This window comes from Orbicella faveolata, unplaced genomic scaffold (genome assembly GCF_042242905.1).
Source record: "Orbicella faveolata isolate gen_17 unplaced genomic scaffold, um_ofav_v1 contig_13, whole genome shotgun sequence".
NCBI classification, from domain to species: Eukaryota; Metazoa; Cnidaria; class Anthozoa; order Scleractinia; family Merulinidae; genus Orbicella; species Orbicella faveolata.
Window position 1 is genome coordinate 31,429,201 of NW_028301540.1, and position 25,390 is coordinate 31,454,590.

The window sequence follows — 25,390 nt, forward strand, 5'->3', positions numbered from 1 at the left end:
ACACATTGTAAACCTCCCAAAACCTTTCTCAAAAATGATCAGTAACTATTTTCTCCTAGTAATATGTGCTTATGTGAAAGGTGCGGGCGCCAAGGCGGTGAAATGAGAGTGCGAAGCTTCATTGTTCAGTTTCTCATGTTCAGGCTGCGCTACTGTAGGAGCTCAAATTAAAATGAGGGGCAATCAACTAACAGAATTTATGTGAAAGCGGAGGTTCCACGTTTATTTTTTTTTCCAGTTTCTATACTTCATGTTGTAATTCTTTTTCCTTTGTGTAGAGTAGCTTCAAAGCTTTAGCAATGTAATGTATTAACGTCAGTTCTTACTGCTAGTTGCATTGTGCGTGTCCGTTATTTTTAGTAATAACGTTAGTAGTTCGCTATTTTTTTTTTTTTTTAATTTATGCTATAAAAAAAGGTGACAAAAACATGTGTCGAGCTTTGATCGAGACTGAAAAGGTTTCTGAAGTTGTTTTCGTCTTTGAGGTTCAAGTAATCTTGTGGTATAAGCGTTTTCGGAAATAAGAAAATTTCCCTCATTAACAATATAATGGCAAATTGACTTGTTTATTGACTTTGGCAAATTGTTGTGACTCGCAGTATCATCCGTTTACTTTAAGAAAATAGTTCTTTTGTTCTACAAAAAATTTCAACAATTTATTATGAAAACACGGCCACAATGTAATTTTTGCGAAGGAAATAACCTGCCCGCCCAAACAGGAAATGACTGCATTTGAAAATACTTTATTAACGGTCAGTCACACATTTTAACAGCGAAATCTTTCAGTGAGAGTGCACTGAATCTTGTCAAAAGTGGCTATTTGAGAGTGGATGGAATTCAGACTAAAAGCCTAATTCATTATTTACGTGATTTTAATGTGGTACGTGATCCGAGAGCTACAATTGTAGCTCATCCCAGCATCCGGGTTTTAGATAATTCTTACGTCATCGTGTGTTGATCAAATGGATTGTGTACACATGAAGTGAGCGGACGCCGTGACAAAGCGAAAAACATCAACAATCAAATGTCGAAACCAAAGGATGTTTACTCACTAAGCAGATTACTATTTTTAAACATGAAATGCCGAGAAATCTTTAAATCGAGCTCTAAGTTTGCTTATTTCAAAGCAAATTGACAGCATTACAAAATATCTTCAGGAGTGGGGTGGACTGGAACGGAGCAGAGCGTGCGTGAGTGACGTTTTGCTCCAATTAGTATCAATTACTGTTCAAAATAGCACTACAATGGTTTGCCGGAAGTGGGGTGTCAATAAGGTTTTTTTCTTTTTTTCTTACTCTCTATGTTTTTATACTCTTAATTTACGACTTGGGAACATGAAAATAAGATTGAGTTTGAGCTGCTGTTTGAAAACTCTCCGAAAATTTGCCATTTGCTACGAGTTTCTTTCTTTCGGTAGCGGGAGGCAAAATAAATGTCTTATGTCATGATTTGTCACAAACCCACCCATATCTAATAAGACACCCTGAGTCAACATGTCAAAGGATGGCGGAGTAGAATTACATTCACTTGTAGCCACAGAGGTCACTGCTTTCGTTTATTATAAATAGTTTTCATAACGTGTATTTATACTTGACCTTTGTTTGTAATCTCTCCGCGCGCCACACTAAATTTATAAGCAGTGTATCTGAGCCAAGACAATAACAGTTACCTAACACTACTGATTGCGATCGTCATGGAATCCAACTCAACGGAGAAGCAAACGTACTGTAAACCTCTGAAGGTTTCCCGAAGCAAAATCTTCTATTATGTCGGACACTTGGTTGTTGTAATAGCCGTGACTTTGCCAACGATATTTTACGTTCTTCAGCCGGATCATCCTCCACACACCAACTTCAATGAGTAAGTAAACGAACAAAGAATTAATTCCTTTCAAAATGCAACAGTTTGTCATCTAACACCAGGTTTTTAGGAAACTCTGCTCCGAATATGGCTGCACGAATGACATGGGGCGGATTTGCCCTCTTTTTACTGCCGTCAGTCCGTTTATCCACAAGATATGAGAACTTTAACAGCTTTTTACACTAACTAGAGCTCCGGTGCAAGATTACATCACAATGATATGGCTCTCTGGCTTGTGAGTGCCGTGTTTATTGCCTCCAAGCTGGCTCTTCGCTTGGCAAGAAACAAGGAGAGGAAAGGGGAATTCTTTATCTTTTCCTACTTTCTTTTCTCGCGAAGAGCCTACTTACAGACTACGAGTGTATAGAGGGCACCCTCTGCGGCTTTACTATAGGACTCGACACTTTCATCCAGAGAAATATCTACTCCATAAGCGGCTACTATTAATAACCAGAGGGATTTTTGAGGGAATATCTTTAGCTTTTTTAATTGACTTTTTAATTTCTTATTCGGTTGAAAAGTAAAATAAGGGTAGAAGAGTTTATGAATGTCAGAGAGAATTTGCTAGAGTGCGTTACAGCCTTCCCCGTTACAGCCTTATTGGCTTTTATAAACGCTTATTATGCAGGAGGAAAGAGAGGCCTCTGTTAAAAATATGAGACAAAATGTACTGAAAGCATTAGCTCATGGCAACTAAATTTATTATGCGATGACAATCATCGTGCTTTTCAACTTAAAGAGATGTCAGGATCTTAGCTTGCATTTCAAGAAGTCCGCTATTTCTTCAGCTATAAGCTACTGGGATTGAGAGATTAGAAATCAGTTAGGGAACAATTTTGAAGAAGTTTCTTTTGTCTAATTTGTTGCTAAACCGAGACAAGTGGGTGGCATAGTGGAAAGGCGCACGGTGAGCTACTCACGACCGCAAGGGTAAAACACCGTTATGATCCTTATAACATGACAAAAATATTGCTGCAATGTGATTCAAGTCTCGGCTGGTAGACTTAGTTATCTACAAATGTTTGTTTTATTGTTTAAAGATCGTTAAAAGGGTATTTTTAGCAGGTGATGAGCCATAATCTCTCCGTAAGCCTCAAACAAAACCACAGTTGTGACTTTAATAAGGCAACCTTTGCTCCGCGGTATGGAAACTAAGCTTAGTGACCAAATGTCAATTTGTTTGAATTCCTGAGAAAAAAATACGTAGTTTTTATATCAGTGTAATGATCCAACGTAACAATAAAATTCATTAACGTTTTATAAGCATAATTGTAAAAAAATATAACCAAACAAAAAGGCAAAGTAAATAAAAACAGTTATCCTAGTCGTATTAGCTTTCTCGAGGATATGTTAAAGCTTTCGCGTCACTCTTCAGGCAAAGATAGTTTTGAATTTCACTTCTTTTTCACAATATTCCATAACCTGGAATAGTGCCACCTTAAAACCTCGTTTTCAGCAATTGGTGTCAACTCGTGAACGTGACCCCAGCTGGGTCCAGGCTTCATACGCACGACCTAACTAGATAATGACATTACCGAGGGCGCAGCTAAACGTCTAGTGTCAGAACTAATTGTCCGATTTTTTCCAGACTTTTCGAATCGGGTCACATACGTCTGATAAATCACGAACGTTTTCATAACTTCTGCCAAAAGTTTACAGATTTAGCAACAATACTGGATAACTGGCTAACTGAATGTTTCTCTCTTATCAATGCATACCATGTCGACACGAAAGAAGCCAATCGTAACATATTACATAATGTATCAAAAAGGGGGGGTGAGCTCTTAATTTTGCACGAGACTTCCCGCGTGAGGCTTCTCGCGCAAGGCTGACTCAGCTCAGAACACAATGGAAAGGACTGTTTTACATCAGGCTTAAGATCAAAGATAAAAAATTTACAAAGTCGGTTTTCCTTCTTTTCAAATGCTAGTGTTTTTTTCTTTTTGAGTTTGCCTGTATCTGTAGATAACAGCTCTTGACCAATCAAGCATCAGCTGATGCGTTTCCGTTCATATTCTCTCACTTGAATTAAATTAAATTTACTTGAGCTGTCTTTTAAATGACTTTTTTCCGATCAGATACTTGTATACATGCAGTAATTCAGACTTCCTTAGGATAAATATTTCGTTATGCGAATTTTGCGATATTAGTTAACGTAAAAAACAAACATAATAAACCAACTAATCCAGGGTTTATCTTTGTAATCCCTTACGATAGCAATCTCCGTTTTGTGTTTATCGGTAAAGTCAAAGAAACCCAATGGGAAGGAAAATCTGCCAAAAACATCATGCCGGCATGTATTCCAGGATGTGCGTCATGTATGACCGGGCGAAAAATAAAGTTGTCAAGGCATCCGGAAAAACTAAAGAGAAAGTTACTTAATTAATGACAATAAAACGAAAACGGAATTTTTTCATGTAAAATTCATGGAGAAGTTATCTATATATCCTTTAAGCTTTGGATCAGTTAGGCTTTCCTTTGGGAAAACAATAACAACGATTGTCTTCACCCCTGGAGTCTAAAATGCGGCGACGTAGTGTGTGATGAAAGCTATTGAGCAGTATTTTCATGTGGTACCGATTATCGTGCTGTGTAAGGTGGTTCCAACGGTTATGCCTGTGAATTAAACCCCAGGGTGTAACAATTCAAATGAAAGCTATTGAGCAATACTTTCATGTGGTCTTGATTATTATGCTGTACAAAGTGGTGTTAACTTTAAGCCTGCCGTGTAAATTAAATCCTAGTGTATGACCATTCAAATGAAAGCTACTGGGCAGTATTTTCATGTGGTACTGTTTATTATGCTGTACAAGGTGGTTCCAACTTTTAAGTGTGTGGATGAAACCCTAGTGTGTGACCATTCAAATAAAAGCTGCTGGGCAGTACTTTCGTGTGGTACTGTTTATTATGCTGTACAATGTGGTGCAGACTTTTAACACTAGTGTGCGACGATTCAAGGGAACGTTCCTAAGCAATACTTTTGTGTAATACTATCTGGTAGTGAAGACCGAGTTGAAGAGAACTTTAGCAACAATGGGGGCGGGGTGGAGCAAACTGACCAGTTGATACGTGTTTCTGTTGATACTGAACAATTTTATTGGCGTTGATTTCTTTTACAGAAGTGAAGTATCTGTCAACTCGTCTAATCCGTGGAGGAGAAGAAACCTGACTGCTACTATTAACGGTAAACGTCACTATCACTTCTCCCTGAATCTAATCAATTGATGCTATAAAGATTATAATCTCATTTTTCCTCTTCACAAAAACAGATTTTCCGATCAAGTGTAACTCGCCCCTAGTCCCCGATAACGAAACCGGCCAATGTCGGCCGCCATGTTCCTGGACGATACAGTCACCTTTGCGGCAGAGGGTGTACTTCAATATTATTGTGGTTGGTTTGTGGATGGCCCTCATTGCAACAGTGATCACGTTCATCACTTGGGCCAGCATTAAAAATCTGTAAGTACCGCCAAGTAATGTTCATCAAATTTCATTGCACATTAAAGTTTCACGGAGATTTTCCGAAGACTCATGTAAGCTTTGAGAAGTTTCCGAAGATCTCCGAACACTTGTTTCTCGATATAAACTTTCTCTGTTTTGTTTTCGTTCCTCTTCAGCCGCAAGTTTCCACATGTTCTGCGTTTTTACATCATTTTCTGCTGCATTATCCTTGGTAAGGTTTTTTTCATTTCACTTTACCCCTTAGGGTTTATTACGCTATTGCTTCTAGTGTTATTTGATGTTCTGACCTTGATTCTTCTATCTGTGCTTGATTGTTAGAGTTGAGTTTCGAAAGTAATTGTTTTCGTTTTGCTTTCTTTTTTCTATACATGGAATTTAAGCGCGTTTTCCCGCACATGGGGCTTCTTTGCTGTGAGTTTTCGTCGATTTCTTGGCCGTTTACGTCGCTGTATCGCCTATCCATTGTAATCGTTTTAATTGTGGTTTTTGGCCATCCTATTCCCGGTAATCTTAGCTTAACATATCAGTCTCAGTAACTACGTACAGTTTTCATACATAATGACCAGCGTGGCAGGCACAGAAAGGAACGACACGATTTTGAAACAAACGCGCACATGAAAAAAGCGTGAGGCAGCTTCAAACGATTTTACAAATTCGTCCACACTTCTCCTCTCCCCCCCCCCCCCCCCGCCCTCCCCCACCCCCTTAACCCTCACTTTGTACAGGGAACTAGAAAACATTACACAAAGAGTAAGAAAAAAAACTTAGATCTTCTTTTCTTGTCTTATAGCCAACTGCAGGATGCTCCCCATACACATGGGACCTGAAAAGACTTTTTGTCGTGGTCAAAAGTTTTGGCAACCGACCGGTTCCTCTTCATTAGCTTCTATCATTCAAGGTAACTCTAACAATCACTGGTAATATGTTCAGTAACAATTTTCTAATAGAATGTGAACTCTTGTTATAGAGACCACACTACATATACTTTCTGTAATCAGTTGTGTTAGGCTTGTCACAACACAGTTATGAATAAATACTGTACATTTAAAGGACCAAACCCAAGTTTATTTATTTTTCTGGGAATCAACAACTGTACATCCTTCAAAGAAAATTGAGCAAGCAATTAAGAAACTAGTTAACCTGAATTGCCAATATCTACCCCAAAATGCAAGAACCTATTTTGCCAGACTTAAAAAAAATGCAGGTTCTTACACGCAGGGTTTTACTGTAATCTGTATGACAAATTTTTGGATTTGTTTTTATGTCAGGTGCGATGTCTCACTATTTTGGACTGGCCCATTCCTTCTGGGCAATGTGTTTTATAGCGAACACATATGCAGTTATCATTTATGACAACCGATCGGTCTTCAAACACCCAATCAAATTTCACTTGATGCAGTCCGTGTTGTGCTGGTGTGGGCCCGCAGTCATCGTGGCCAGCTGTCTTTACATCGCTCCACCGGGATACAAGTTTCTCTTTGTGGATCTTATGATGGCTGGTGTCGGAAGCATTCGAATGGGTTACTTTGCTGTCACTCTACCAGTGCAGGTCACGCTTGGGATTTCACTGTGTTTGCTCTGGTCGATTGTGTGGTACCTCAGAAAGGTACAAATTGTATGGTACACCTACCATGGTGAAGGTGGATACTGTAAACTATTAATCAGCAAACAGCCAATCAATGAATCAGAGCGCTCGAGATGATATCGAGGATGACTTGTCAGTATACTATAATATCCCAACAATATGAAAAGATCTAAAGACTAGTTCCATTCAAATCCACGTAGCGCTTCTAGCTTTTTCCAGTCTCAGTATCGAAAGAAAAGGAGCAAAAGGCAGAAAAGGGATAAAAGAAAAATATTTCCGTTTGTGGGATAGACTAATATCCCTTCCAGGGTGGAGTCGAAATGCTCCTTGTTGCTTCACGATAATGAAACCGATGACAATCCTTTAGTTAGCAGAGAATAAATTTAGTTTGCCGCGCATCCTTTCTCTTCCTTCTCCACAATCCAAGAGCGCTAAAAAAAGTCCTTATCAGTGTGAAGAATCAAGCCTTCTCTTAAGCTGTTAGTTTTTAGCAATACAGGATTAGTCTCTTTTGCAGAATATGATTAAGCTAATTTTTCGCTTCTTCTCTGCACAGGCTCGCTTAGACTCCACTAAACGAGTTATCCGAGCCAGGGAAGAGAGGATTTCCATGCGGCGAGTTGAGCGGCAGTTTTTGAGCATGGCTGTTATAATACTGCTGGTGGTGGGGGTGGGCTTGTCAATCAACACCGTGACACTGTATCGCGTCAAGAATTTTGTGCACGATGCGGAAGTCTACTTTAACTGTCTGAAGGTGAGACAGCTCTAAAAGATTTTACGTTTAGTTCAATTAGCAGAGTTTGACTGTTTAATCCTGAATTGATTTCACACTCGTTCGATTTTTTCCCCCAAAGCTCATCAGGATCTTGACATGTTACTAAAAACTAACCACCGACCAATTACATCTCTCTCTTGTGGCCAAATGATCCCAGAAGTCTTAAGGTTAAAGGCAACTGAGTCTGGGACACAGCGATAAATTTGAAATAAAAATTTGAAAATTTAGCTTTCGGGGGTTCACGCTCTCTAGACAATGCAGAATGTGGTCATTTCACGTTGTTGTTTTGCAGAGGACGGCAAAGAAATTAATGTACCAAGAATTATAACGCACGTGCACAGCCATTGATCTGCTCATTAAACCTTTCATTTAGGGACGTTCCCGTTACCGTTGCCGTCGTGGTATCATAGATAAAAACTTTATGATATTTTGGTTCTTGCCAACAGAGGGCTAGTATGTGGTTCTCGAAGCTACGTTCTTAATTGATGTGAGCTTATTTTGCATTTTTAGGCCTCAACGGACTGCAAGCCTCCTACATACAACACAGTGCGTTCATTAATAAGGATCATAGCCCCAGCAATCGTCTGTCTTGTATTCTTCTTCCTTTTACTGATGAACAAGGATTGCCGTAACATCTGGATTGGATGCTTCCGTAAATTTACCAAGCTATTTGAGTTCTGCAAACCTGCTCCAATGAAGATTCGGGCCGACACGAGCCGCTCACGATGTTCTTCGACGCTGACTGTTCTGTCTGATCATCGGCGAGATTCGGAGCTGTTTCCAAGGCAATCCATTCTATTTCCAAATGATAGTCCACTATTGGATCTAGATGTCAAACCAACGAGACCTAGAGCTTCCACTTTGAATTTACCAGTCAAAAAACAGACAATAACCGTCTCGAATTTAGACATTGAAATTTTAGTAACACCTCCTCCAAATGATTTCAATCCACGAGGAAGATGCCATTCCGTTCCTGTTTTCCTTCTCAATGAGCCAATGCCACAAAGGAATGATCAAAACAAAGTGAATACATGGGTGGCTACACTTCCAGTCTTTGTTCCAGAGGAGTTTGGTTCTTTTGGAAGCAACTACAGCGAAGAGGATTCGGACGTTTATAGTGAATCACGGCTGGATGGGGTGAGCTACATCCGGGAAATCTCAGGATATTCCACCAAACTGTAGCTAGTGGCATACACCGCTGAAACGTAAAAACGACGATCGCTGGCGCTGAAATATATAATGTGCCTCAGTGGAAGGAGGTTTGACTAGAAACAAGAAAAGAAGACAGGGTTTTCGAGTGGAAAACGAGATGTGCTGAAGACAAACTTTAATGAAGCGACGATAGATAAGCAGGGGTGCGATCTTGTAATCGATAGAAAAGCCGGTGCAGAGAGAAATCACATTGATTCTTAAAGAAACATATTGTTTATTTATGGTCTTCTTGACGACGTTAAGCAATATTTAAAATACATATTTCTGTAACTATGAACATTGTAAAATCTCGTTGATTTTGTCTCTGACACCAATTACAGAGAGAGTCAAGTGAAGAAAGGAAAATGATTAACAAGACGGGACAATTGTAGTTTCTACCTTTCCTTGTTGGACAAATTGAAGTTTTGTCTTTAAGAATATGTGAAATTTGCTTCGTATTATCGCGTATGAAAGTGGGTAATGTGATAATGTACGAAGGTCAAAGTAGCTGATAATATTTTTAATATTTTAACGCAGTCTGAGAACCGTGAGTGTCCAATAGGCCAAAGTAACATGTTTTATCAAAGTGCAAAACGTAGAAAACTGATAATTTATTGTTAACCACGTGCAAAAATCTAGACGAAAGCTTGTTTGTGTTATGAAGAATGTAAATACGTAACAACCATTCACTATTACGATGATACCGTATCGAACTTCGGTTATCTTAGTGAGGATTCGTGTTTATTTTACCCTTCCCCCGTGTTCTCGGATACCCTTCGTGTTAAATGACAGACTCATCAGGTCGTATCGACTGCATCATTTGTGAATAAGTTATTTTGATTTATACTTATACAACGATAACTAAGGATTCCTGAAAATAATGCATGCCGAATGGAGCCTGCAGTTCGTTTTGGTACAACCATTTAAGTTCTTATGTATATACGTTGTAATGACAGTGACACCAATAACTGAGAAAATAAAATGGGTCCGCTATGCTACCGCGATCTAGTTAGCTTCCACTTATCTTCTACTACAGGAAAGCAGTTAGGGAAAGCTCCTCGGGAGAAAGAAATAATATAACGGGACAGCGAGACTATAAGTTAGCTTTGGCTGCACCATCCGAGTACAGTTAGCGTATAACGGGGGATCACTGGGAGGGAGAGCAGTGATGAAGAGAGGGAGAACCCGTTCTCCGTTTACCCTTACAACACAGGCTAAGTACAGTGGCCTAAGAAACGTTTCCTCTTCTTTGTCTAGACACGTTGCAAACAAGAAACCGTGACTCCCGATCGAGTCAACCACCGCAAGGGAAAATCTAAAGTTGGGCAGAAATCTCTTTGTTAACGAGTTTTAGCGAAAAAATCATTTTTATATGGAGGACAATTTCAGTTCTTTTAAAACTGAATGACAAATTCAGTGTTACATGTCTGACAAAAGTCACTTTGCATTGTGTATTTAAAATGATTTCAGCATGCAATGTTGGAACAAGCTAAGATCACGAGCTAGCGAAGAAAGGTCCAATGTATTGTGGTTTTAATGGCATTCAAAGTATTTCTTTGGCATATCAAGATCTTCAGGAGATTACTGTAGTTTTCTATACTTGAGATGAGAGTTTTGAAAACAACAATTTGATCAGAGGGAACCTTCGATTTTTGCCATCCGGAAAGTTCAACAACGCTTAGTGAGATGCAGCTGATTTCATTTCTCGGAATCTGATCAGAATATTTTCATCAGCTTTAGTACATGTAGTGTGGATAGCATTTTGAAGTATGGTAGTTTGGCTGCTTGTAGAAACCCATTTTAAAAAAATCTACCGGGCGGTTTTTAAGTCAAACGAAAATGAAGTTACTAGGGTGAAATGGTGCTTTTCGAAGATGCAAGCCTCCTTAATTTCTTATTCATATTTTCGTAAGATAATGATAATCTTCTTATTTGTTCTTCTTATTGCCAGTTAAGAGAAAGTAATAAAAAATTCTTATCAGTGAAAACCACTGAGAATTCATCTAGTATTGTATAAACAGAAGTTCTGAATTACAAATGTACTACACCCCGTGTCGTGTGTATTAAAATGCCAGGCTTATTTCAGATCAGATATAACATGATTTCTCAGTCAAACTGTGTACACTGAAACCGGGTCAAATTAAACATGTAAATGACCGTACAAGAGAATGTTTACTTGCTTTTAAGAAAAGGCTGATATCATTCAGTCGAAAAAGAAGTGATTGACCAAGTTGCTTGGGGAGTCCAGGGGAAGGGATATTGCAAGCGTGTGTGTTTGTACGCGCGAAAAGGTTAGCACGATAATGGTTTACCGGAAGTACCCTGTCCGTAAAAATATTTTTGATAAACGCTTTTCCATTTTGATTCAATATATTTCGTCTTTCTCTCGTCGATTGGCGTCACAACTTTGTAAGGATTCAGTCTAGTGTTTCCTCTTTAATTTTTGCCACACGGGATGTCTTGTCATTACTTGTCAAAAACAGACATCCCTGTCTAAACAGAACACCTTTGTGTAAATGTGTCATCAAAAATAGGATAAGATTACATAGGCAGTCATGATCAGGTCGTCAACATCTTTAGTTTCACGTATTTCACACTTGACCTTTACGTCTAAAACATCTCCGTCTTGTCTTCGTATACTCTCGTAATTTAGAAGCAGATTTGACAGCAGTAGCGGCTTCTGATCCGTTGATTAACATGGAATCGAATGAGAAAGGAACGTACTGTAAACCAGTGACGCTTTCCCGGAGAAAATTGCTCTACTACGTCGGACATTTGGTTGTTGTAACCACCGTATCACTGCCAACGATATTTTACATTCTTCAGCCGGATCATCCTCCACACACCAACTTAAATGAGTAAGTAAACGAACAAAATCCTTCGGTTTACGTACACATATCATCCTTGCATAGCTGGCGTTCCTAATGCCGAAGTCACTGTTTGTCTATATTTATTGTTTTGAAATGGTTTTTTGGAATTTGTATGGCTTTATCGTTACGGTCAATTTATTTAGTACTCTCCCAAGGCAAAAGTGTTGAGGATGGGTGAAAATCGAAAGCCTGTTGGTTCAGGCTCACAGAATGTGCGCCATTTTACGGACGCTCTCATCGATCTCTTGTTCAATATCGACACCGCATGCTGTGATGTTGGTCACGTATGAAACTTCGTAAACTTTTTATTTATCTGTCGAGGCACGGTTTCCTTGTTCATGTTGGAGCCCGTTTGTTACTGCAGTCTGAGAGCCTGGAGCAGATAAGGGAGATCAGAGACATCTATTCAGTGTCGTCCAATTCGTTCAGTGATTACCCATACTGAGTTCTATGCTCGATTGATTTTAGTTAGCACAAGTGTAAGATTACAGGCCGAATTGAACTCCACTCGGTCCAATTACAATTGATTATTTCAAGTTTAATGATCGAAGCTTTTTAAAAAGTTAAAACTCTTGCGTGTGAAGCTACTACATGCATTAATGAATGTTGTATACTTGAAGCTTTTGCATACCGTTATAAGGAATATAGACGACATGCCGTTTTAATGATATTTTTTTCTTTTTTTGGTCCAAACCGGACGAGGCATCGGAAGATCGAGAGTTCGACATATGAGAGAATAAAAATTGACATAGGGATGAAACAGAAACCAGATCAATTTTGGCCCATCTCTGTTTACTCGGTTGAAGCCGACATGTCTGCTTCGAAATCGATTAACGATATTATCTACAAATATTTTCAAGTTCTTTTAAATTTTTAGGGCTACCTTTTGAGGTATTTTTAGAAAGTGACGAAATTGAATGTTAGCTTTGCTAATTACACTATCATGCGAGCAGACTGGAAAAAAATAGCAATTTGCTCGAGTTTTGTTCACTGTTTTCCGCGGTGCTTCAGTAGCGGAGTCTACATGAAGCCCCAAGAGAGGATGATCTACCATCCTGTCTTGATAAAGCCTGTACTACGTGTAGACTACTACTGAGACATAACTTCCTGAGTATTTTGTTCTTTTTTCGCGGGGTTGGAGGGTTGGAGGGTTGGATAGGGGCGGAGAACTCCCATGAATGTACAGCAACAGTTTACGTCAGGAATATCATATTGAAAGTGTACACTGCTAAAATATCGGATTTTGTTAAAAAAAAATTGAGGTGTAGAGCTCTGAATGTTTGGGGTAACTGTTATTGCTGCAAGGGATTGCATAAACAGAGCTATTTCTGAAAATTCACTCCCTTTTTTGTGCTAATTTCAAGGCAACAGAAATGTATTGGAGAGGTTTTCTCTTTGCTTTGGTTTTGCTTTACTCCGCTTAGCGATTGTCTCAGGAAATATACGTTTTATCGTTATATGAAAAGCAAACACATTTTTTCTACGATGAAACGAGGAATAAGTCTTACTGACTTCCGCTATGGGTTTTTATGAAGCTTCCGAACAAAGCCACGGCAAATTTATATTCTTAATTAGTAAGACCTCCCTCTATCACGTTTATCATGATTCTAATAAACAAAGCTCGAAAAGGCCAAAGGGTGCAAACGAGAAAGATAATATCGTCTCACCGTAGATAAAGATTTCTCTCTTAGCTGTCTTGTTTTTAACTCCTGCCTTCGTTCGCCAGAAGCTTAGAGTCTGGAATAAGCTTATATAGATCACTCTTTCTAGCTCCGTTCTTTTAGCGAGGTTGAGCAAGCGGATTTTATTTCGTGTGAGCAAAATAAACGAAACCAACACGCAAAGTTTTGTTGTAAACCATTTAATATCGCATTTAAAGGGTGCAAATTTTCTGTCAGTTTCGGCCAATCCAAAGATCTTCTCATCTTGCTGTTTAATTTCTTGATTTGTATTTACTGTACGTCTGAGGAAATATACGCTTATATGAAAAGCAAACACATTTTGTCTACGATATAAAGACGAGGGATAAGTCTTATTGACTTCCGCTATAGATATGGGGATTTATTTCATAACTGGCCAAGCTTCGAAGGCAAAATATAATAAGACGGTTTTGCGGAGTGTTGCCTTGATTTATAGTCTTTCTGAATTTGTTTCGCGTCCTATTCGTACTCGTCTGGCGTTTCAGAATATGAGTAATATTCAATAATTTATCTTGGACAATCCAAAAACGTTTTATTGCACGTTTATGGCGAACTCTAAATTAAGAAACATGGTCTAAATTCAGCCGTCTATTAAAGGACACGAGCAGAGGAAACGAAAACCCTGCCAAAACAGCGATCACGTTGATTAATTCCACTCGCCTACGTGGGCTTCTTTTGAGGTATTTTTATACTGCCCAACTGTGAATCCTAGCTCAGTTTGCGAAGGACACTTCACTAGTTAGTTATATGCTGGCAGAATTCTTTTTGTTGTTGTTGTTGATCGTGTTTTGTCCATTGTTTTTGGCGGCTGTCCAGTAGTCTATAACTAGGTATATTTTTAGGAAGTGGGGGAGAGAAAACGTGGTCACTTTGAATGATTCCACTCGCCTACGTGTATCCGTGCTGCGCGTGCGTGATCTCAGTAAACCGGACGCACCGGTTACCGGTGTTAAAATTATTGTTCACAAATACTTTGAAAATGAGATCATCATGTCACCAACATCAGGCTGTTGTGCGTAAAAGCTGCTTCATTTTATATTCAAGGTAGCTTCAAATAAAAAAAAAACCGAACAATCCCTTTGCGCAGAGGATTTCACGCTAGTTAATCCGCCTGTCTCGTAACATGCGTGACGGAACAGCTATTTTAGGTTATTTTGCGTTCTGTGACACAATAGTTCATGCTTGCATGTGGCAGGCATAGGATCAAAGAGGCGTATGGAGGACGTTTTGCTCGTGTTTCCTATTCTCCATCCCCGGAAACGCCCCTTCTGCAAATAAGGAAAACGAATTGCTGAAGTGGGTGGAATAGAGTGGGTGAATCCTCTTTTTTAATGTTTTTTTTTTTTTTTTTCCTGCAGAACCACTTCCACAAGAACAAATCTGACATTCAGCAGTACAAATAAAGGTCAGTTTTGTTCAGTTTTGCCATATGATTTGATAAGATGAAATAAAATGATCAGTATTCTAGACTTTCCTTTTTGTCAACAGCCACACTCGAGTGTAACTCTCCCCTAGTCCCCAATAACGAAACCGGCCAATGTCTGCCGCCGTGTTCCTGGACCACACAGTCTGCTTTGACACAAAAGATCTACTATGGCACAGTTGTGGTTGGTTTGTGGTTGGCGCTAATCGCTACAATCATAACATTTATCACGTGGGCAAACATTAAAAACCTGTAAGTGTTGCTATTCAATATATGAAGAGTATTTTTTGATAGCTCACACGTGCTAAACAAAACGAACATCTAGCGAAGTTTTCCGAAGACTACCCAATAAATTGAAAATTCCCGGAGACGCTCCGAATTTCATTTAACTAAGTTACAACCTGTTTGATATTTTTCTTATCTTTACAGCCGCGCGTTTCCCCACGTTTTGCGTTTTCACATCATGGTCTGCTGCATTTGCCTTGGTGAGTATGAACTACATTGTTATTGAAGTTTGAGGTGGAGAACGCCTACACAGCGATATTGTTACGATTGTGACTATTTCTTTCTTTTTCAAATTTTTACTTTTGAGGGCCATTAGGTTACCAGTTTTATTACTGTTAAATGTTACCCTCGTAAAATAAAGTCTTACTTACTTACCTTTTTGGGAAGAGACGTTGGGCAGTTTTAAAAGCTGAATTATCTTTAAACATTAGTCTGCAGTAATTAGTAATAGCTATTTTTATACTCAAACAGATTTTAACGTCACTAGGATAAAAACTCTACCTTTTGCAAATGTACAACTGGCATGTAGATGAATAAATTGAAAACAATTGGCTCCTTACTAACTTAGTGAGAGCAAGAGATTGAGCAAACTAGAGAGCCGGGGTTGCCTTCCACTACCTAGCTCTTGAAACGTCAACCGTAGACTGAGAAATCTCCAACGTGACTCAAGATGTAGAGTAATCCTTCAAAAGAAGGAAAAGAGAATGACATAGCTGGATGGAGGCCTGGAGCGAGGTGTGCATTGCAGCGGTCGACAGAAGCGGTTGGCGGCAGAGTGGAGAGACCTTATGTGTCACTTTGCACATATAAAATAGATGAAGAAGGTGAAGAACAAAATTCACTTTAAAGTGCGAATATTTGTCTTCCATTTAGCCTGCTGCAAGATGATTCCTGTTCGTATTGGACTTGGCAAAGTTTTCTGTCGCAAACAGTTGTATTGGCAACCCACAGGTCATTCTTCTTTCGCGACTGTACTGCAAGGTAATGTGACACTTACTGCAGTTTTCAAGCGGTTCTACTTGTTTAGAATTAACCCTGACCACACGGGCATCTCATGGGATAGCAACATGTCTACAAAATATCAGTATACCTCATTTGATGGTTCTTCTTGATCGCGTTTTTGACTTAAACAAAGCACACTTTTAAAGTAAGTCAAATTTTTGGTCAACATTGGAGGTACACTCATACCAATATATAAACGTAACGTAAATTTAAGCAATTTTGGTTCCTTAGATCCTTCTGAGGTGGATCTGGGATCGGGAGCCCCTTTTCCCATAGCCCACCCTAAATGCGTCCCATGCGTCCCGACCACCCTCTCCTAGTTATCTTCTCCCCATCAAAACTTTTTTGAGTACCTCTGGGTACAAGGGAGTCTAAGTTTACAAAATCTGCCTCATTAGCATAAGTGATTAAAATTCTGATGGAGCTACAAAAATATCAGTTCTGAGTACTGAAAGGGCATAGCACATTTAATTGTCCCAAGAAGTTGAAGCCCGATGTATTCAATACTATTTGTACGATGTGGGTTTAAAATCTCAAAACTTTACAAAGAATGTTGGGACTCATCGCTTTTGCCACAAAACATTTTGAGGTTATCTTCTTTAATATTTAAACCAAAGAGTAAATCATATCACCATGTAGCAAGTTTCACAAGCTCTTCAACTGTTTGGAATCAGTTCATATCTAGCATTATGTCATTTCTGTGTTAAGTCGTATGCCAATGAGGCGAAATGTAAAAAGTGATCGACGCCACTGTTTTGTGACCTTTTCTCAAACAATCACCACGCATTGACGAGTACATATTTTGTTTCAACAGGTGCGACGTCTCACTATTTTGGACTGGCGAATTCTCTCTGGGCAATGTGTTTCATAGCCAACACTTATGCAGTTATCGTTCTCAACAAACGAGCCGTCTTCAAACACCCAATCAAATTTCACCTTTTACAGTCTGTTCTGTGCTGGTTGGCGCCCGCAATCATTGTGGTTGGCTGTCGCTTTATCGCGCCTCCTGGGTACAAGTTTCTCTTTGTAGATCACTTGGCTGCAGGTTCTGGAAGCCTTCAAATGGCTTACTTTGCTGTCACGCTACCCATGCAGATCTCGCTTGGAGTGTCACTGTGCTTGTTGTGGTCTATTGTGTGGAATATTAGAAAGGTATTAAAATAGTATAGTTTTTAAACTACATACCTGGATAACATGTTCACAAGCCTCCACAGCATAGATCTTTTTACACGCCTTTTTCGTTTCCTTCCCTCACCGGTCATCGCTGTCATATCCTAACACATGAGTCGATAGAACGACACAAACACATTGACGCTGATTATACACGGCGACCCCATAAAAGAACACAGCAACAGCTCGTCGCCATTACAAGTTAGAATCCTTTGTCAAGATTTTGAGTGGCTGTTTGTAATCAGTTATTAAAACTTAAGAAAAAATGTGCACGTTTATTATTAGCTAACCAGGCTGGTTTACAACGTACGCGTAGATGTTCACACGTGCAAAAATTTTTTAGTACAAGGTAATCATTATTTCAGTTATGCTTGCGTTCTACGAGTAAACCATCCTTAAGGAGTTACGGGAAAGGCGTGATAAAAGACTGTCTTTGCAGTGGAATTTCCCGTTTTACACGGGCAAAGTAACGACACAGGGAGGAACGCTGGCACAATTTAAAAAGAAACGATTGGCTGTTGTTGTGCCTTCATGTATGCGTTTCCCTGTATATGCGCTTATACCTCGTCTCAGTTCTAATTAATTTATACACGAACGTTTCTTGTACTTATGCTTGCACTGAATGTGATTATGTGTACATCAAGCTTTGGTAGGATCAATGTGCTGATCGATTTTTTCAAAATACCAGTTTATTAATCACTTATTTTCAACAGGCTCGTTTAAACAACAGTAAACGTGTAATCCGCGCCAGAGAGGAGAGAGTTTCCTTGCGGCGAATTGAGCGACAGTTCTTGAGCATGGCTGTTGTAATGTTGATGTTGGTGGGAGTGGTCTTGACAGTCAACACTACGATGATATACCGTGTCAGGCAGTTTGTGCATGACGCTGAAGTTTACTTTTATTGTCTACAGGTGAGATTACTCTAAAACAGATCAGCGTAAAAAATTCTGTTGATAATGAAAGTTGCGATTCAACAGTAGCCTGCGTGGTAAACATAGAAGTCGGTCGGTCATTAGGCCATATTCGTATTCTCGATAATGAACTGGAACTAGCTTGCAATGGAGGCTCATGGAGTAGAATATCATGAAAAAGAGATGAATGTTATTTGCGTTTGAAAAGACTCCACGAATTGGCCCCTCCACTCATTAGCCCAGTTGCAAACTAGCTAGTTCCAGCCCAAAACGAGAGTGCGAAAATGATTAATTGGCGTTTCACGCCCAAATTTCCCTTTACGCCCTGCCTTTTGCTATCTACACCAGCTACGTACGCTGCTTTTCTAGCTTGGATAAACGCAAAGCAGAACACCGTATCACCTGGAACAGGAGCTTATTTTGAAAGTGAATGAATGTGGCTGAATGGGTAAAATACCATAACCGGTACAGTTTTGATGTAAATGCTACCAGTAAATCTGTGATAGCCAATGCCAAAGTAGGCTCCGCTTCCAGCTCCTTGGGAGTGCATGGGAGTGCATGTCCAACTTCGTTAACCTTAGCAAAGTTGCTTGTATTTTTACAGTCGCCAATGACGGACTTTGAGGTAAATGATCCTCCTTCCCCCCATCCCTAACGAGCACATATTGGTCAGCCACTGATGACATTTCCTGCGCTTATTCAATTTTAATTCATAATTTTAGACATCGACGAACTGCAAGTCACCGAGATACAACACCATTCTGCCATTGACCAATGTTGTAGCCCCTGGCTTCCTCTGTCTTGTGTTCTTCTTCCTTTTATTGATGAACAAAGAATGCCGTCAGATATGGACAGGATGTTTCGCGAAGTGCAAAAAGTTTCTTCACTTGTGCAAACCACCTCCGAAAGAGCTTCGTGCTGGGACGGAAATGAAAGACTCAAGATGTTCCTCAACTCTCACGGTTATCAGTTATGATCGCAGAGGATCGGAGCTGAGTGCTGTTCAAGTAATAGAACATCAAGCTACAAAAGCACAGCCACCTTATTTATTGCATAAAAGCGTGGCAAGATTAAAAGGGGAAAAACCCAGAGCTTCTACTCTAAGTTTGCCTGTGGTTATGAATCAGCGGTTGACTGTTACAAATCCGGAGATTCAGCTTCGGTCATCTGCGCATGCTCAGGGGTCAGCTTGGCGGTCGAGATGCAACTCGGTTCCATTGTTTCTCCAAAAGGAATTAGAAACACAAGAAGCCGCTGAACAGAGGAAAGCTTCTACCTCCACATCCTCGCTAAGTCCACTTGCGCAGGAACTGAGTACCACGAAAAGTACTAACAGCGAGGACTCAGATGCGAATAGTGAAACAGACAACTTCATTCAAGAAAACTATGAGGAAATTTCTTCCAAGTTGTAGCAAATGAGAAATGCAGCTGTAAATATTGAGATCGAAGGCTCGGAATGGCATCTTGAAATGAAACTAGAGGAAATAAGACAATTTTTTCGTTGTTTCGGAAATAATAGCGATATTAATTATATTTCACATTTTCAATGCAGTACATTGTATTGCAAAAAGGCAATTTGTAAATGTGTTGTGTAACCGGTCACCCTGATCAAAGCGGCAATTCAATTTTTTCCCAGTCAGTGACTGATAATAACTATAAAATGATGATAACGATGACCAAAGAAAATTCTTATGTATAATGGTAAATTACAGTTTCAAAACGACAAACATGACAAAGTGGGGACGCATTCTTTAGCTCGAAAACTTAAAATCCTACTTATTTATTATGACATGTATTTATAGTGCGATCAAACCGATTATATTTCTCACATAAAGTGTATCAAAATTTAGGAAATTAAAAGATGAAAACTTAAGACATGAAGCAAGTATGAAGAGTAGTGCTACTTACTACTTATTAACCGAGAGTGAGGTCTTTACAGGAAAATCTCAGACCGAGAGCTTGCCGTATTGACCGAGCGATAGCGAAGTCAATACGGCAAGGCCGAAGTTTGAGATGGTCCCGTAAAAACCGAACGTTCGAGGTTAATAAGAAGTTTATTATCTGGAGTAAGTGCAGAATACCCGGCCACTCGAAGTTGTACCCGTTAAAAACCTGGATACGCGGCTACGCAGTTTGTACAATATCTTTCTCCTTTTCAGGTTCTTAGAACGAGAAATAGACACATTACATTGCTACGTGGCTACCAAAACACTTCTTGATATATGTACACATATCTCGGCTTTACTTTACTAAACGTGTATCGCTAACTAACGGGATTAGTCTATGTAAAAGATCTCTTCAGCTGTATTTTCGTTCAAAACATTTCTTATCATTTCATCTTAAATTTCCAAGTTAAGATTGTTCCGAAAAAAGTATAAGTACTTACTTACCAAGTTGTAAAGGTGAACTTAGCCTAATCATAGTAAAGTTCGAACTATCTACACTTGACACTCCAGAAAGTTAAAAAAAATCATTTTTCTTGATAAGGGAGGGGGCAACTGCCTCCCTCTTTCCCGTACGCTAACTACGTCTACACATACCACAGCTTCTACACATATTTCTCCGGGGGTATGGGTGCTCCCTTATATGGGCTATATAGGTTTGTGCGGTTCCAAAGGGTATAGTTTTTCAGCCGTTTTGGTCAACAATAATAGGGTACCGATTTTAATTGGCCATTTTGATCATAAATAGTGTATGGTTTTTGCACTCTTGTCTTGAACTGGGTATGTTTTTTTAGAAGAAGCTTCTTTTTCATCATCATCGATAAGACCATCAACAAAAGTCCTTCATAAACTATGTTTAGGACAACTGTGCCAGCCGCAACGATCATTAATAGGATATCAAAATTTTTGGTCAGGTCATAAATTGGGTAGCGAAATTCGCAGATTTTGGTCATAAATAAGGTAAGGGTTTTGGGAAGCGGCGCTCACACCCCGACCCAATTTTTCTGGGAATACCCCTCCCCTCCCCCACCCCCCGGCATATTTCACTGGATTCGTGCCGGTACACTATGTATCCGCATACAGGACGTACCTACCGTACAAACGCTGACCGTTAAGAAAGGATGAGTCCGCATTCGAGCTTGGGTTGCCTGTGGCATATGGCAAAGATTCATGGGTAACATCTTGAACAGGGACTGTACTGTTCTTCAATTTAGTGGCCAATTTCTCTTGCTAAAATGGACTTAAAACGTAAAATCAAACGATCTTTCCTCGCTGCTAACGATGCCCTCGGCTCAAGGACTGTCACGGACAGCAGCGAGACTGGAAGTCTTTTGATGCGAGTCCAGCACGCTCAATCAGTACTTGCAGCTTTAGAAAACCTACGAAGACGTGAAGAGCTCTGTGATGTAGTCTTGAAGGTTGCAGAAAGAGAGATCAAGGCTCACCGTGTTGTTTTAGCTGCCGTAAGTCCATATTTCAATGCCATGTTCACGAGTGACCTCGCAGAGAGCAAACAGGAAGTCGTCAATTTAAATTATTTGGATCCTTTGGCCTTTCAAATGGTTGTGGAGTTTGCTTATGTTGCGAGGGTCAACATTACGGTTGACAATGTACAATCACTGTTGACAGTCGCCAGTTTGCTGCAAGTTGAGACTCTGGTGGAAAAATGTTGTTACTTTTTAGAACACGAGCTGCATCCTTCTAATTGTCTTGGAATAAGGCGTTTTGCATACAATCACGGTTGCCTCGAGCTCAGTACAATAGCTTACGATTATGCAATACGGAATTTTAATCAGGTCACACAATTGGAAGAGTTCTATCAGTGTCCTTTGGAAGAAGTTCTTGAACTGTTAAATGAAGATGCGTTACACGTACGTCATGAAGAAGAGGTTTATGAAGCTGCTTTGCGGTGGATGAAGTACAGCTTGGAAGACAGGATGAAAACAGTTCCCATGCTAGCGGAACAAATTCGATTTCCCCTGATGGCCTGGGAATTTCTGGTGACAAAAGTCTTGGATGATGGGTTCATTACAAGTAATGCTGGGAGCTGTCATCTCTTTGAAGAGGCCAGGATGTACCACGTGTCTCCTCAGCTGCGTAGTAATATGAGTCAGCGCAATCGACTGAGGCCACGGAAGCTGTACGGCCAAGCAGAGTGGATATATGTGCTGGGTGGAGAGACAAATCCTGGTAAGAAAATGCGGCCGAACAGAGTCACAAGTTAACACAAGTGGGGTTACTGGTTGCTCAGTCCCCAAGGCAATTAGCCTGTAGCTGTTTAGCCCCCAACCAAAAGTCCATTAGCCCCCATTCACACATGGTATTAAAGAACAAAGAAATAGACCGTGTTTTTGACTTCTGGGTGGAGGCTTAATGGCTAGGGGCTAAAAAGACAAGTTTTTAATTTGTGTTCACAAACACCTTTGCTTGGGTTAAAGTGTTGTTGAGTGTTAACAGTTGCGGTCTGGTTGTGTTTTGTTTGATCAATTTTCATTTGAGATGACACATAGTTTTTTTTTGCATTTTTTATTTACAACAAGTATCCATGAATGGAGATGTGACAGTGTTTCCGTTGTGTCACTGTTCAACTCTGCTGAAGTAGTAGTATTTCTCACAATCTGGCATGCAGCATCTCAGAATTCTGAAGGGGGGGGGGGGGGGGGGCTCCAAGGACTGGAATTCTGAAAGCACACAGGGCTCACAGTAAGGGCACTAGTGGTCTTCTTTTTTTTCTTTGTTTTTTAAGGAAAAAAAAGGAACTTGTCTTGAACAAGGCATTATTTACCAATATTTTCTTACCTTAGGTCGATGTACAGTTAATACTGTGGAAAAATACAACCCTGCATCAGACACGTGGTGTGAAGTATCACCCATGATGACACCATGTCGAGGTCTGGGTGCAGCTATATTAGAAGGCATCCTTTATGTCGTGGGTGGATCAGATGGTATTGCTGCTTTAAATCGAGTAGGTTCACTAGTTTCTGGTATGTACTCCTCTTTTGGATGTGCCACAGTTCACTCAAATTTCTCACTGGACCTTCATTTCCTGTCTCACACACTCATGACTGCCTCACTCCTCTCTCTCTTTCCCTACCTACATACCTATCCAGTGTCTACCTCACCAGAAAAGCCATCTACTTACTCATTACATGTTCTATCTATGTGTCTAGGAGCTGTATTGGGAGAATATCAGCACAGAGTGTTTACATGTAGGCCTCCATCTTGACTTCGGTAAACAGTGCAGGGTTGGGGTGAGGGAAACATATGCCAAGGTAAAGGAAAAGGTAAATTTTCCTTCTTCCCCACCCCCTCTGGCTCCACCCCCATCCACCCTCTCTCACTCATCCCCACTCTGCACATTTTGCAAAATTGCCACTAAAACACTCTGCACTGCAGGCTACAGAAACTGTGAACCAGTTGAGCTTGCTAAGAGGCTTTCCTTTTTTGTAGGTAGAGCAGTATGATCCTAGTTCAGACACATGGACTGCTACCACAAGCATGATTGAACACAGGAGTAGTGTAGGCATAGGTGTCCTCAATGGCTTGCTGTATGCTGTGGGTGGGTATAATGGACAGACAACTGTCAACACAGTCGAAAGGTATAATCCACGCACCGAAGAGTGGACCATGATCTGTGAAATGACCACAGCACGAAGCATGCTTGGGGTGGCATCACTGAATGGTCACCTTTATGCAGTTGGTAAGTACAATACAGGTCAAAGGCAAGGAACCAACCCTCACGCCATATGCAGTGCTCTTTTTTCAGGTTTGCATGTTTTAAAGTGCATGTGGCGGCACATTTCCTCTTCAGGTGCATTTTTGCTTTTTTTTTGCACTGAAAATTCCCCAAATACTGTCGCCAAATAACAGCTTATTGTTAAACCAGCTGGGTTTAAGTTATTCGGTGGTGGCGCTTAATTGAGTAAAAACAGTAAGTAATGAATGGTTGTATCGGAAAATAAACCCAGCTTTTTAAAACAAGCTTGGACTGTAAATAATTGACAGGGAAAATCTTGGTCCATATTTTACAGTAACAAGAATATAAATCATGTTGCTTTTATAGGTGGTTATGATGGTGTATCAGACCTCTCTTCTGTGGAGCGTTACAACAATCAGACAGATCAGTGGCAGTTGGTGTCGGCTATGAAGACTCCACGCTCAATGGTCGGTGTGACAGTACTGAACAGTTATTTGTTTGCTGTTGGTGGATGTAATGGTCAGAGTTTAGAAAGTGTTGAGGTGTACAATCCTGAAACTAATGTATGGACAATAGATGCACCAATGAAAGTGCCTCGTAGTGGAGTTGGCATGGCAGTTATTGATGGCCTTTTGTATGCCATTGGTGGCTGTAATGGAATGGACTATCTGAACAGTGTGGAGGTTTTTCATCCACAGAAAAAAAGATGGACATCATCTACAAGTATGAAAACAAATCGACGGCGATTTGGTTGTTGTTACTGATTCAGATTACATGATTTCATTTTGATTAAATTATACTACTCCCTCCTGGATGGGATGCTAGTCCATCACAAGGCTACCCCTGAATTAAATTTGCCAGTCTGGGTGGAGAGAGGCACTGTGAGAGTACAGTGTCTTGCCCAGGAACACAACATTGTCCCCAGCCAGGGCTCAAACCAGGACCGCTTTATCCAGAGTCAAGTGCACTAACCATGAAGCTATCAGTTCAGTGACATCTGTAAATTACTTTTGAGAAGATTCTTTTGAACTTTCTACAGGCAAACAGACATCATATTAATTTGATGAAGATATAGACATAATATTATTTTATGTTACTCCAAACTAAGAGTATATAAAATGTTCTGACTGGCCATTTACTATTTATTTATGAACTGACAAAACATTGTCTTCATCACCATATTATATTTATTCTTACCTGGTCTGTAATGTTAGCAAGGCCACTGGTATATCAGTGTTTTATGCTATTTTCTGCTACCCTCATTAAAAATAGACCTTACTAACTTATTGTCTTTGATCATGCAGCGTGGCAAATGCTTCATGTCGAGAAGTCTGGGTATGACTTGTTTTGCCAGAAGATAGCAATCTATGAACGGCCTTTTGTGGGAATACCATTCGATACAAAATGAAATTAACTAATTATCAATTGACATCAATTGCTTTTCCAGTCGTTGACTTCCACCCCTGGTCCAAGTGCATTTAACACTGTAGACAAATGGAAATATGGCATGTAGTGC

The 25,390-nt window shown here is 40.0% G+C and overlaps 3 protein-coding genes across 3 annotated transcripts; all 3 read left to right on the forward strand.

The window, feature by feature from the left end:
• Positions 1 to 1,237: 1,237 nt before the first annotated feature.
• Positions 1,238 to 9,877, forward strand: LOC110062444 (uncharacterized). Its single transcript, XM_089285452.1, has 8 exons — positions 1,238 to 1,860; positions 4,980 to 5,044; positions 5,130 to 5,319; positions 5,478 to 5,533; positions 6,113 to 6,220; positions 6,591 to 6,928; positions 7,464 to 7,661; positions 8,193 to 9,877. The coding sequence occupies exons 1-8, from the start codon at positions 1,694 to 1,696 to the stop codon at positions 8,862 to 8,864; spliced, it is 1,794 nt and encodes a 597-aa protein (XP_089141578.1). The 5' UTR covers positions 1,238 to 1,693; the 3' UTR covers positions 8,865 to 9,877.
• Positions 9,878 to 11,339: 1,462 nt separating this feature from the next.
• On the forward strand, positions 11,340 to 20,115 carry LOC110062553 (uncharacterized). The gene is made up of 8 exons (XM_089285453.1): positions 11,340 to 11,731; positions 14,802 to 14,848; positions 14,932 to 15,118; positions 15,296 to 15,351; positions 16,025 to 16,132; positions 16,968 to 17,305; positions 18,037 to 18,234; positions 18,957 to 20,115. Exons 1-8 carry the CDS (start codon positions 11,571 to 11,573, stop codon positions 19,644 to 19,646), a joined length of 1,785 nt encoding a protein of 594 aa, XP_089141579.1. The 5' UTR covers positions 11,340 to 11,570; the 3' UTR covers positions 19,647 to 20,115.
• A 1,297-nt stretch (positions 20,116 to 21,412) lies between these two features.
• On the forward strand, positions 21,413 to 25,156 carry LOC110062507 (kelch-like protein 18). Its single transcript, XM_089285454.1, has 4 exons — positions 21,413 to 22,367; positions 22,982 to 23,142; positions 23,628 to 23,877; positions 24,241 to 25,156. Exons 1-4 carry the CDS (start codon positions 21,413 to 21,415, stop codon positions 24,636 to 24,638), a joined length of 1,764 nt encoding a protein of 587 aa, XP_089141580.1. The 3' UTR covers positions 24,639 to 25,156.
• Positions 25,157 to 25,390: the final 234 nt, after the last annotated feature.

Bases quoted from the DNA above. Each gene is read 5' to 3' on its own strand.
- LOC110062444 (XM_089285452.1), top strand. From the start codon at position 1,694: ATGGAATCCAACTCAACGGAGAAGCAAACGTACTGTAAACCTCTGAAG. The intron at 5,320-5,477 runs GTAAGTACCGCC...GTTCCTCTTCAG, and splicing joins TGGGCCAGCATTAAAAATCT to CCGCAAGTTTCCACATGTTC. The intron at 5,534-6,112 runs GTAAGGTTTTTT...CTTGTCTTATAG, and splicing joins TTTCTGCTGCATTATCCTTG to CCAACTGCAGGATGCTCCCC.
- LOC110062553 (XM_089285453.1), top strand. From the start codon at position 11,571: ATGGAATCGAATGAGAAAGGAACGTACTGTAAACCAGTGACGCTTTCC. The intron at 16,133-16,967 runs GTAATGTGACAC...TTGTTTCAACAG, and splicing joins TTTCGCGACTGTACTGCAAG to GTGCGACGTCTCACTATTTT. The intron at 18,235-18,956 runs GTGAGATTACTC...TCATAATTTTAG, and splicing joins TTTACTTTTATTGTCTACAG to ACATCGACGAACTGCAAGTC.
- LOC110062507 (XM_089285454.1), top strand. From the start codon at position 21,413: ATGGACTTAAAACGTAAAATCAAACGATCTTTCCTCGCTGCTAACGAT. The intron at 22,368-22,981 runs GTAAGAAAATGC...TTCTTACCTTAG, and splicing joins GGGTGGAGAGACAAATCCTG to GTCGATGTACAGTTAATACT. The intron at 23,878-24,240 runs GTAAGTACAATA...TTGCTTTTATAG, and splicing joins TGGTCACCTTTATGCAGTTG to GTGGTTATGATGGTGTATCA.